Source organism: Pistacia vera, unplaced genomic scaffold (genome assembly GCF_008641045.1).
Source record: "Pistacia vera cultivar Batoury unplaced genomic scaffold, PisVer_v2 Contig147, whole genome shotgun sequence".
Lineage (NCBI taxonomy): Eukaryota > Viridiplantae > Streptophyta > Magnoliopsida > Sapindales > Anacardiaceae > Pistacia > Pistacia vera.
Window position 1 is genome coordinate 22 of NW_022195543.1, and position 12,704 is coordinate 12,725.

General features: G+C 32.8%; 2 protein-coding genes across 2 annotated transcripts; one reads left to right on the top strand and one right to left on the bottom strand.

Annotated features, from left to right (window-relative positions):
- Positions 1 to 407: 407 nt before the first annotated feature.
- Positions 408 to 4,423, top strand: LOC116124001 (probable transcriptional regulator SLK2). Its single transcript, XM_031409716.1, has 9 exons — positions 408 to 1,034; positions 1,203 to 1,325; positions 1,601 to 1,649; positions 1,754 to 1,968; positions 2,053 to 2,121; positions 2,308 to 2,408; positions 2,938 to 3,031; positions 3,112 to 3,181; positions 3,597 to 4,423. The coding sequence occupies exons 1-9, from the start codon at positions 408 to 410 to the stop codon at positions 4,358 to 4,360; spliced, it is 2,112 nt and encodes a 703-aa protein (XP_031265576.1). The 3' UTR covers positions 4,361 to 4,423.
- A 441-nt stretch (positions 4,424 to 4,864) lies between these two features.
- On the bottom strand, positions 4,865 to 7,234 carry LOC116124010 (F-box protein PP2-A12-like). The gene is made up of 3 exons (XM_031409727.1): positions 6,749 to 7,234; positions 6,336 to 6,454; positions 4,865 to 5,640 (listed from the first exon to the last, which is right to left on the bottom strand). The coding sequence occupies exons 1-3, from the start codon at positions 7,070 to 7,072 to the stop codon at positions 5,220 to 5,222; spliced, it is 864 nt and encodes a 287-aa protein (XP_031265587.1). The 5' UTR covers positions 7,073 to 7,234; the 3' UTR covers positions 4,865 to 5,219.
- Between the last annotated feature and the right edge of the window lie 5,470 nt (positions 7,235 to 12,704).

Genomic DNA, 12,704 nt, shown 5'->3' on the forward strand with positions numbered 1-12,704 from the left:
TCTCTGTTTTTGAAGCAACAAGATTAAAAATTTTCAAGGTTATATTTCTTATGATCCTTTGATTTGTCGTTTAGTTAACACTGCCTAATTAGTCTTTCTTAGATTTTACATATTTAGGTATAAGACTCTTTTTTGTTTGTTTCCAGGGGCAATCCTGCTATTTAATTATAGATTTTCCTCAAGCTGTAGAGCAAAAATAACTTTGGAAGTTTCCATCTAGGGAAAACATAGGACGCGAAGTGTTTGATATTTAAAGGGTTGAATTCTTGTTAACTGGATTATTTTTCATTGTCTTGAACGGTTGAGTTGAGTATGCTTTTTATCTTTCTGGGGTGCTTGTTAAATTTGGTTTTGTTTAAGAATTAATTAATTGTTCCTTCTCCTAACATAGGTTTGTAGGAGTGGGGATGGCTTTTGGGGCCTTATCCGATTCCAAATATCAATTGGCATTGTGCTTCAAGGCAATGACACAGCAGCAGTCCTCAAACTCTGAATCTGTTAACTCATTACAAAAAGATGGACACTACCAGGCTGTGGTAACTTCTCTCTTGAATGTATCTTCAGGAAATTTTCCAGCTTCTGTTGGTAAAGTTGCACACATGAATGAGTGTATGGTCTCTAAGAAAACAAATCCAACCCTTGTAAATGAAACAGCAAATTTCCAACCCAGTATGTTGAGTTCTTTTGTCCCTGAGGGTAGTTCAGCAGTTTCAACACATGCTAATTCTGATGTGTATTCTTACCTCAATATACCGCCATTGCCTTTGCCTATGTTACCCTCTTGTTTAAGCAGTTCAGGGACTTCAAATTTTGGCTTAGAAAACTCACAAACACACAAAAGGAGACGACATCGAGGAGGTGCAAAACTGGATCGTGCTACTACAACTGCGGTGCATAAGAAAGCCAGATTAGAGATGGAGCAAGAGGCCATCCAGCAGCACCAAAATGTTTTGCAGTATGATCCAAAGTTGGATGGTGGTGTATGTTCACGCCGCATAATGCAGTATATGTATCATCTGAGGCATCGCCCATCTGTGAGTTACTCCTCTAGTTGTATAACTAGGCAATATGTTGTTGGGTTTCCTGACAATGTGACACAATCTTTGTGTCTTTTAACTTTATGCATCCACATTTTCTTAAAGAGTAGTGATACAGTTCAAGGTGGTTGAACTTTTTTTTTTTTTTTTCAATTTTTTATTCAGGATAATGGTATTGCCTTCTGGAGGAAACTTGTGACAGAGTACTTTGCTCCTTGTGCCAAGAAAAGGTGGTGTTTGTCTTCCTATGATGATGTGGAACGCTATGCCCCTGGTGTTTTCCCACAAGTTTTCATGTTGAGTGATACATTAATCTTCTTTCATGGATATCTTGTCCATTCGTTCCAGTGCAGGCTTTCAATTATTTGTAGCTTATGGCTTAAGATAGTTTAATTAGTGCATGTGAATGCACTTTCTTTTCTGTATATCTTGCATGCCCTTTTATGGTTATGTATTCTATGCATCTACATGTCTTGAACATCTTTTCCCCCATAAGTATGTGTTAATATGGCTTAGCTTGCAAGTAAAATTTGTTTGTTGCTATTTTTTTTTTTTTTTTCCAGAATACTTGGCAGTGTGATGTATGCGGTTGTAAATCAGGGAGGGGGTTTGGTAAGCAAATTTAGTGGTACATTACTCTTGTTAAATCGTTTTTTCTCATAAGCTAAATGTGTTTGGTGATATATGACTTCTTTCTGTCCTTGTCCTAATGGCAGAGGCAAATTTGGAAGCACTTCCTAGGCTTAATAAAATAATGTTCGAGAGTGGTGTGATCGATGAACTCTTGTATCTTGATCTGCCATGTGAGCTTATACAATTTTCTGGATTAATGACTTTAGAATATGGCAAAGCAGTTCAAGAGAGTGTGTATGAACAATTCCGTGTTGTTCGTGAGGGTAAACTTTGCATAAGTTTCACTTCTGATCTGAAGGTGAGACTAGAGAGCCCATTACAGATGAAATTGGTAGATTCGTTCATCATGTTGATCTCATTTTATATGTTCATTATTTTTCAGATACTGTCTTGGGAATTTTGTGCATGGCATCATGAAGAACTTTTGCCTCGAAATTTGGTCGCTCCTCAGGTATTAAATCATTGTACTTATCTGGTCTGTACATTCTTGACAGTCTCCATCTGTTCATATTTGTGGTCCGACTTTGAAGTAGCATATTGATTGTGTAATTGGTTTTATTTGACATTCAGTTTTATAGTCCCTTGTGGTGCGGCATCTTTTTACTAATATTATTCTTGAAATATGTCCTGTTTACAGATCAATAAGTTGGTCCATACTGTTCAAAGCTATCAAAGCTCTATTGACTGTGGTGGATGGGATGGGGTTTCACCCCATGACTTACAAGCAAATTGCAATGTGTAAGGTTTTAGTCTCCTTCCGGTGAATGAATCTTTGCAACTCCAAATGAAAGAGAAAATTTGTAGTTTGAGTCGGTGATATCAGCCTATTTTAATTGATTAATCTAATTGATCAAACATACAAACAAATATACGATTGACAAATGCAAATATGTAAATTCCAAACCGTGGCAAATAAATACCAGCACGCATAGTTTCTATGATTCTATCCCATTCTTTGGCCTTAGTTAAAGTCCTCTGTGGATTCTATTTCCTTCACGTTGATTGACAAGTTGATGAATTAAGAATCTGACTTTTAAAGCTTTGAAAGATTGAGCAGATACAATGCAATTTGTTGAAATGAGATTGTTTCTAGGTTAAAATGAGGATATTGTATATTTATTTGCTTGTATGAATCTAGAAAGTAGGAACTTTGATGCCATAAACTATTCATGAACAAAAAAATAAATAAACATATCTGTTCCTTTATGTATGGAGCTTTTATAATTTACAAATGTTATATGCTTATTAATAATTTCTCTTGCTATAGGTTTCTGGTGGGTGGGTGTCAGCTTGTTAGAAATTTGGAGTTACAGCCGGTTGATAACTTGGGGTTTTCCAAGAGATATGTCCGGTGCTTGCAGGTACATCCACATTATATGTTCTGTTTTAAATTGAGATTAATATAATAATTGTCTAGATTCAAATTGTTATTGTTTTACAGATATCTGAGATTATCAACAGTATGAAAGACTTGATCACTTTCAGCATGGACAAAAACATTGGACCTATTGGTGAGTAGTTTCTCATGTATGACTGTAGATGGTATGCAATATCTTATAGGTTTGGGCATTTTTCTGTATTCCATCTCCCAAGTGTCTTGTATTTCACAGTAACAGTAGGGTCAATTTCTTCTATTTTATCTTCACTTTACTTTCAATTTTTAGACTTTAGATTTAATGTTCATAATCTGCCTTTTTCATTTAATATCGAGGTTGTAACAATGCTCTAAGGTCAAATGCAAGATAGTTATGCTTGTTTTTCTTAAAACAACTTTGGGTCAAAATTCCTATCGATATTCACCTCAAGAATAGTTTTCTTTTTTTTGAGAAAAACAAACTTTCTTCCTAGGGAAGATTGATCTTTCATCATATGCTGCTACTTTGACCGAAGGTGTTGCTATTATCTGATACCAATGCTTTTGTTTAGAGAGCTTGAAATGTTATTCTCAAGAAAACCGCACAACCAAACCCCAGGAAGATGAACCACAAAGAAAGGAAAGTGATCATTACCCTTCAGTTGGCAGGAGAAAGTTAATGGCCACTTCTCTTTTTAACAATGATGGAAATGAAAAATCAGACATTCCTAGATGTGGGCCTATGACTGCCTCAGAAGAAGCATTGGTGTCTCCTGGTTATTATACACGATTGCTGGGGCGGAACTCATTTAACTCCGATATGAGCAAAGTGATGCCGGAGCATTCGTCATCATGCATCAGGACTAAACTGGGTGCATCTCCGATATCTCTTGGAGGTCTTAAAACCTTAAATACTGGAAATATTAAGGATTTATTAGTTGACGGCTTGTCAAGTTCCCATTCCTCCGGATGCAAGCAGAAAACGGAGAACAACCTTATTCAGAAATTGCTACAGGAAATGATCAATAACAGTAGAACAGCAAAGAGGGGAAGTGAGTTGGATAAAGTACACCATAAGCGTAGTAGCAGTACCGTGGCTGACTTGCCAGCCGCAATGGATGACTACAAGGTAGCTTTCAACGACAGTCAGGCTGCCTTGGGAAATGCAACAAATAATACTGTGGGGAAATTCAACTCCGTTACAGCTGCAGCTTCTGATGTGGACCATTATGGGATTTATGGTAATGGGAGTTTCTCTAGAAGAGAACATCATTTGCCAGAAGTTACCCACAGCATCGTTTCTGGGTTTAACTCAAAAACACAATTTCTGATGTAGTTGTGGTGACTGAGCTCATTGTGATTTCTATCAAGTTAAGTGTCTCAACATAGAGCTTCACAGGGCCTCTTTTTTTTTTTTTTTTTTTTGGTTTCTGTCGATACTAAATCTGTGATTAACGTGTAATCTACTTTCCTGACAATTAGGTAATATAAGGTTTTATTAGTATAAGTTTTTGAGATGCCTACCAGATTGCTATCAATCTCCAAGTGAAACAATGAACAATGAAAGCCTGATGTTTAAATGGTAATGCCAGGATACTACTGGTGTAAGTAAACGAGTTAAGCTGTATTACAACTCGTTTTCCAAAATTGATGACTAATAATGGATTCCATTACAATGAAAAGCTGGATTGCGGAACAATCTCTGCAAATTATTGTCATCCAAACGTACAAATAATAATAGAGGCTTAATGATTCTGGTTTAGAGAGCATTTCCAAACTAATATATTTATGTGAAAAAGCGTAAAAAACAAATTTGAATAAAACAATTAAATGTTTCTTCTAAGAAGACTCAATAAAATCTTAAATAAACTCGCAATTGTAAAACTAGCGAGACCAGAATGTATCACAGCCATGAACAAGAGTTTCACAACCCTGAAGCTCCTACAGAGAAAGGGGGAAAAAAAACTGATATATTACATTGTGATTCAATTGTCAAGTAGGCATTCGTCTAGTACAAGACGCCCTCCACAACAAAAAAGGATAATTACACACTAATAGACAATAACATACACAACGTCTGGCGTAAAAATGGTTCCAGACCTGAAAGAACTACCGGTATTTGTTTCCGCTCCCTCTTGAAGATGCTCTACCTCTACATTATATTGTACTTCCTACATGCAGTGGTTAAATGCTGCTCAAAAATGCTTTAACCTCCCTGTATATTTTCTAGGGTATATTTGTACAGAATCTAAACAGAGACCGCCTTTAGTATGTGTGCAATCAATTTGGGTCATAGAGAACTTAATCTTCGTTAATGCATTGGCATTCTCTACAACGAAATCCCCAATGTGGTATCGAATCCATCTTCCAGATTCATTCAAGATACATTGAGATGAAGCATGCTGACCATCTGAAGTCCAAAGCTGAAACTGAACAGGCTTTCTGTCCCAACCATGGACATGCTCAGTGTTGCAGATACGGCGACCAAACCTCTTGGCCGTCCGACCCAACTGCAGTCTGAAGAACACGCTATAGGTTCCCACTGGAAATGGAAACTCCATCTCACCATCAACTTCAAACCACCAGATTTGCTGAAGATATGCAACTGAAGCAAATCTACATACACAAAAATAAAATCAATTCCACCACTCCATTTTGCTATAAAACATCTAAAACCACTCATACAGCATCAGAAGAAACATATCCAACTCCTTGATTACTTTTGTAAAGCATGAAACATCAAAGCTATATATTTTTAATTCATATGACTAAGTCACAATCCACTATGATGCTATATTGAAAGAATCATCAGGGTGATAATAAGGAGGCCTAATTTTACTCCCAAAACATATGGGCAAAGACAAAAACAAAACCTACCTAAAAACTAGTAAGTAATACAAGAATTAATATTTAAAATTTCATTAAACATGCAATGAAGTAATCGTTCAAAAAGTTAACTATAATGATTTGCAGATCAAATACTTCTATGGCACGTTAATAGAACTAGTCATTCAAAAGGTCAAAAACAACACGCAGTCAAAATCTAGGAAGCACTTTTCCAGAGAAGGTTTCTAACATGACAAAATGTTTAATGAAGAAATACAATCTCAAGTTCCCCTGTAACATCACAACCTCATGCATTGAAACATCATAATACAATAAAGATAACAAAAGAACCTACTCTGAAGAAATTCAGCAAGAAATTGCTCCCAACACCGGCACTTTTATCAGCCAATCTAAAAAAATATACTAGATAATAAGAATCCAACAAGCTTTTCCATTCTCATTAAAACAGTTCCAATAAATCTCACCTAGATTCCTCAGTCGGAATATGATTCCAATATCTTCGATCATCAATACCCGTGATTGCTAAACCCTTTGCAGAAATTGATAAACACACACCACCACTACTCTTATCAAGCCATACTTTCTGTACATAAACCAAAATATACAAGCTCATCAACACCAAAACTAAAAACGCGTATCAAATTACAACACCAACGGTAAATCTCAAAAAAATAATTTGATTGTTTAATAGGTTCTCATCCTTTTGGTAAGTAACAACAACAATAATTACAATTACAACATAAAGAATCCAAAAAAAAAAAAAATCATCTTTTTTTCTTAAAAATACAAAGAGCTGAATGAAATTAAATACCCAAAATTTCTCTCTCATTATCTTATAACCTCAAACTTTCTCAGGGTCCAAACATGTAATAATTACCTTTGTGCCACCATCAAGGGTATTAGTACCACAAAGTCTGGCGTAAATCTCTCTTTTACCCATGTTTTCTTTGAGATCACCGAGTACTTTCTCAATCAAAGTTTGATAGTTTGAAGGCAATTTCGATTCCCAAACAAAATCAGCCAAAGACGCACCGCGAAAAGCCCTGTTAAGCTTCGCCAATTTACAAATCTCCGGCGGATCCAAATACGCAATAATTGACGCCACACAACTCTCCGGCAAATCACCAAGACCCGGCTTCGCTTGAACCGAAACAGAAGACCAGTTTGGGTCAAAAAATAAAGCAGAGAAACTCGCACCCATCAAGAAAAAAAAAAAACCCAAAACAGAGCACGACAGAGAGGACTAGAAAGTTCGATAAATCAAAGCGAGAAGGAGAGAGGGAAGGAATAAGAAAAGGGGTTAAAACGGTACTTGTAGTTATTGATGGTGAGAACGGACGCGTACAGATTTCTTAGGTTAAAGGTGTTTGTTTTGAATGGCTTTTGTCCTGTTTGTTTCGAGGGTAAAATGTAAAAACATAGATAAAATAAAGGGGAGTGACACAGAATTTGTGGAGGTAAAATCTATGCATTAGAAATAATAATAATATATATACTTTAATTTATTTTTAGAAATAATACATATTATCTGTGGAGTTTATCTCTATCAATAAATTAGTTTTTAATATTTTCGTTTAATGATCTTGCTATAATAAGTAAATAATTTCCATTTAAAGTCAATGATTTGAGTGTCTACAATACAATACAAGGTGTTAGTTTGAAAAAAAGAGTAATACTACATTTACAAAGAAATCTTACAAAAGCTTTCATACAAAATGATGTGATAAAAAATGAATAGAAAAGTGAATATAATGAGTTTGACTTTTTGTTTCACTCTTTAATTTATTTTTTATCACCTCACTTTGTATGTAAATCTTTGAAAGTATAGTATTATTTATTAAAAAAAAGTCAAAATTGTTGTTTCTATTTATGGAAATTGGAAAAAGAATATTATAATAAAATTATCATTATCCATTAACAATTTTATCTCTTAGAAACGTATCCACATAGATTTAGATGTTAGAAAACATAAAAAAAAAAAAAAAAAATGGTTATTTACCAAATTACATCCATTAAATATATGTTAGCCCCAAATTGGGTAAATGAGATATGGTAAATTAAATAATTTAAAGAGCCATGAAAGTAAATGTCACTAAAATTATGAAAATCCCTTGCAATCATATCATATCATATGTTTATTATAATTATGGTATTTATAATGATTTGGAAATGAATTGTACAATTTGAATTACACCATTCATATTTCATGTCTTTATTCACCACTTTCTCTATAACAAAAGATATTTATAATTTAATATAATCATACATTTGTCTTATATTGATAAAATCATCCTAAATATCGCACCATTGTTGGTCCAGACTCCAGAGAAGCCCACGTTTCATAGACAAAATAAAAATATTAATAAGCATGGTCCTGCTTCATTGATGTATAAGTATGTGAAGAATATTAATATTTATGATGTAAAAACTACGTCGTAACACATTGTCTTTGTACTTTCTCATTGTTTTTTTCTTGGCTTTCTTTTTATAGCAATTTTGAGATTATTATTTTATTTAAAAAAAAATTAATTGGACGGGAATGTTCAAAAATTCTGTAATGGAAGATTAGACTAATGTTGAAAAATTGTGGACCAATAAAAGCGTGTACAGTCAGCAAAAAGTATGTCCAAGTCGACGTGTTTCCGAGTCAACATGGGACCTCTCACGCACCAAATGTAGATAAGAGCTGATGTGGAGATTCATTTAAGCATATATTTCAAAAATAATACTACACATACATCATTTCCATACAACATTATGTGGCAAGATATGATTGGGTGAAAGTTTAATTTTAATTTTAAATTAGTCAATCATATATTACCACATAATGTTGTATGAGAAATATTATATAAAAATGATGTATATATAGTATTACTCATATTTCAAAGTCTAAAACAACCGAAAGCCTTTTGAATATGTTAAAGCTATAAAGGAAGAATAGGTGGAAATTATACCTTGGCAGGGAATGGAAGCGAACTTAATACCAAATGATATAAATATCAAAGACAAAGAGTAAGAAAAAAATCTTTCCCTTTGCTTTAAAGAAGCAAAGTCATGGAATTTGACTATTAGGTGGCGATGATGAAGAACAAGAAGACAGGAACAATTATAATTTTAAATAATTTAGGTATATAAATGAGGCAAGTTGTCCTTTGTATTTAAGCCAATCCAATTACAAGCTGTTGTGTGATAATGGCTACTACACCTTGTCACTATCTTCCATTCTTGATTGATTTCTTCTTCTACAATAACAACTGATGGAGACTGTTTTCTCTTTTTTAACTTCATTCAGTTTAACACTCTTAATGAGTATAATTCGTTTCGACCTTTAGATTTTGGCAAAAAACACTTTAGACCATAATCTCTAAAAGTTTACCTTTCAATCCAAACATTTCCAAATTGTGACACTTCGTTTAGACAAATGTTATTAGTTACATGAGTTTTTATTAACCACCCCCCAACCCAAAGTGATAACGAGATTCTAGACGCTCTTATTGTTTTTTCAGAAGTATATACAAATCCCTAATATTAACTTGATGTTAAAACGACATTACAAGAGTCAACAAAAGTCAAGTGAGATGAGGATATTTACTTAATCACAAGACTAAAGTCCATTTCTATTATATTAATATTGTTTCTCTTTCTTTTCCTTCTCTTTATAGTAAATTAACCATATAGCAACAACCCTTGATTTCTTTGTTTTTCTTCCTCATGACTATTCTATTTTGGTGTTGGCATTTGAGTTGTCTCCCATCCTCTCACTCCATCGACACACTAACATAAATAGCTCTAGATTGATATATAATGATGTTGAATCGACATCAAGATAGAGAAAGAAGACTGATCTATTGCTAGGGATGTAAAAAAAACCCGACTCGACTTTGGCTTGGTCTGGGCATAAATTAAACTTGGACATACACTAGGTTTGAGTATATTATTTGAGGATATGTAAAGTTATCAAAGCCCTACATAAAATTTCAAATACCCCCCTAGAAACTCTCAAAACGCCCTTAAAAACTTCCAACTACCCTTCATCATGTAAAATAACAAGTAACCCCTACTAAATTATATACAACACCATTGATTAATTAAAATCTCATTATATAGCCACGCTTAATCACCATGAGATTCATGTCACTGGACTACTATAATATTTTACAACCTAGATCAAATAATATATATGCATGATCCTAACAAATTAATATCAGGACGTCTTGGTTAATGAATTATTCTCTCTCTCTCTCTCTCTCTCTCTTATATATAAATAAATATATATTGTTGAGCCCTTATATGTTTTGATGTGTCAAAACTAACCAAAGAATTAATTGATTCTTAACAAACATGCTAAGGTATGACAAGAAGTCATAATAAAAAACAAAATGCATTTTTCCGAGTTGGTATAACTGTGCATGACAAAGGAATGACCGTTACTTGTATCACAGAGTTGCCCAGATGCATGTTCCTCTTAGCACGACAATGTTCCACATGATTGTTAGGTTCTAATCGAATTATACACAACGTGAAATTAATTTTTTTTTATTGAAACCCTGAATGCCTGTTAATCCTTATATTGACTTGCGTTATTTACATGTTAAATTGCATAAAATAAATTCAGATATTATTTTATACCTATGTTGATGGCTTCTTCTCTTTATGAAACTTGAATCACTTTCACTTCAAGGTTAGAAATGCACAAACGGTGATCCACACGAAGACAAGAGGAAGTCCAATTGATTTATCTGCTAAAATAATACCAATTGGTTCAAGAACAAAAATTCCATAATTTTTCAACAGAAAAATCTTTTCAATCTGTGTTGGACACGTTTGGGTGAGAGAGAGTGGGTGGCTAGGGTTTATTTTCTTGTTATTGTTCTATTGTGTTTTTAGTTTAAAGTTATACTTATATAGTGCAACAAATAAAAACCCTATTCCTAATTGGAATAACATTAACCCTTTTCCTTTATTGGAATATCATATTCCTAATTGGAATAGCATTAACCCTTTTTTCTTTATTGGAATATGCAAATTCCAATATCCACTCATTACTTATTTGGTATTTTATTTTAATTAATTATTATTTTCATAAATACTAATATATAAAAAATACATTAATATTTCATAATAATAATAATAATAATAATAATAATAATAATAATAATACATTTAAATAAATATATATATTTAAATATGTAATCTCACTTATTTTAATTCCAATATAAAATTAAATATAGGCAACAACCTCAATGGATTTAATAGCACGGTAAGATTACCAAAATACATTTTATACTAAAAGACGAAATTACCCCTTTCACTTTTTAATTCTTAAACTGTCTCCTAAGTATGTAACCTGTAGGCTTCTTATCATATTGATAGTGGGTAATATCACAATTAACATCCCATTAATCGTCTTACTATACACAGACTAAGATTGACCTCTAACAAGGTATCATGGTCACCCGATAGATTTAGATTCAACGACATAACTTCCTATCAATGGTATGGTTTGTTAGAGTAGGTGCCCTAGAGCCAATCAATTATTGTAGAATTGACTCTTTGTAATAATGTTCATTGATCAATAAAAGGTTTTTTATTCTATATCACGTAAATCATCATTGTATGTATTGATATATGTCCTTAGAATGGTAGAACCATGATGAGGGTATCAAGTGTTTCAAATCTTGATAGTGAGAACCCTATGAGCACATATGTGGCCATTCTAGAAACGTTCGTAGCCCCAGTATTATTCTAAAGTAAGGTCACAGATAATACGGTAAGGCTATCATAGTGTTGAATGACCCTGTCGAAAGGTAATGACTGATCTCACTTGTCAAGGTTGTTTGGTGACAACCTGGAGCAACACATGGGTGCTTGTTGTAGGNTTATTAAATGAGTTTAAAATTTTCAGATTTATATTAAATGTTAAATGATAATACGTTTTATAAAAAAAACATTTTTCGTTATTATGTTTGATATTTTTGTTTAATTGAATGTGAAGGTACAAAAATATTAATAGTAATTAATAATAATAATTAATATGCATGAATGAACGTTGAATATTAATGGATTAATAAAGTGTATTATTGAATTTCATGAATGTGAAACGATATGTGAAAGATCTCATATTAAAAGAGGAATGTGAAAGATTTGTGTTGAATACATTAATTGAATGCATGTGAATAATTTCTACTATAGCAATCTCGTAATATTCATAGAAATCAATAACATACAAATGAATCATTAGTAATTTATCAAATTAAAAGAAGAATGTGACAGATCTCAAATTAAAAGAGAAATGTGAAAGATTTGTATTACTATTGAATACATTAATTGAATGCATGTGAACAATCTCTATTATAACAAGCCTAATAAACAGTAAACACGTGGATCAATTAACGATATCTTACATGACGATCATATATTAATCTTACGTGACATAAGAAGAACCAATCTGTTTTAGTATTATATAAATATATAGACATAGATATTCTTTTGTATATTTCTTATCGTTTAAACAAAATTTTGTAAAATCAGAAGACTAAACAATTGAAATGAGTGTACTTAAAATAATAGAGTGAAATCACATAGGACAAAAAAAAAAAAAATTTGTGTTGTGTGGAGGGAAGGATATTACATATTACTATATTAGTATATATTATTACTCCATGAAGTAATAACAAAGAAATAATAATAAAATCTCTCCATGATTTTTGATTTAAGTAACAATTTCATACCNTAAATTAAAATTAAAAAATATCTTAAAGGGGATGTTTGGATACAAGGGGTGTTTGGGTTGGAGTCTAAGCCCATTCCATGATGGAATAGGGTATAGTGTG

What these genes read in the sequence shown, in the direction of transcription:
- LOC116124001 (XM_031409716.1), top strand. Translation starts at nt 408, where the DNA reads ATGGCTTTTGGGGCCTTATCCGATTCCAAATATCAATTGGCATTGTGC. An exon ending in GTTTCACTTCTGATCTGAAG is followed by an intron (nt 1,969 to 2,052) that starts GTGAGACTAGAG and finishes ATTATTTTTCAG; the next exon opens with ATACTGTCTTGGGAATTTTG. An exon ending in GATATGTCCGGTGCTTGCAG is followed by an intron (nt 3,032 to 3,111) that starts GTACATCCACAT and finishes ATTGTTTTACAG; the next exon opens with ATATCTGAGATTATCAACAG.
- LOC116124010 (XM_031409727.1), bottom strand. Translation starts at nt 7,072, where the DNA reads ATGGGTGCGAGTTTCTCTGCTTTATTTTTTGACCCAAACTGGTCTTCT. An exon ending in CCCTTGATGGTGGCACAAAG is followed by an intron (nt 6,455 to 6,748) that starts GTAATTATTACA and finishes GTTTATGTACAG; the next exon opens with AAAGTATGGCTTGATAAGAG. An exon ending in ATTCCGACTGAGGAATCTAG is followed by an intron (nt 5,641 to 6,335) that starts GTGAGATTTATT and finishes TTGTGTATGTAG; the next exon opens with ATTTGCTTCAGTTGCATATC.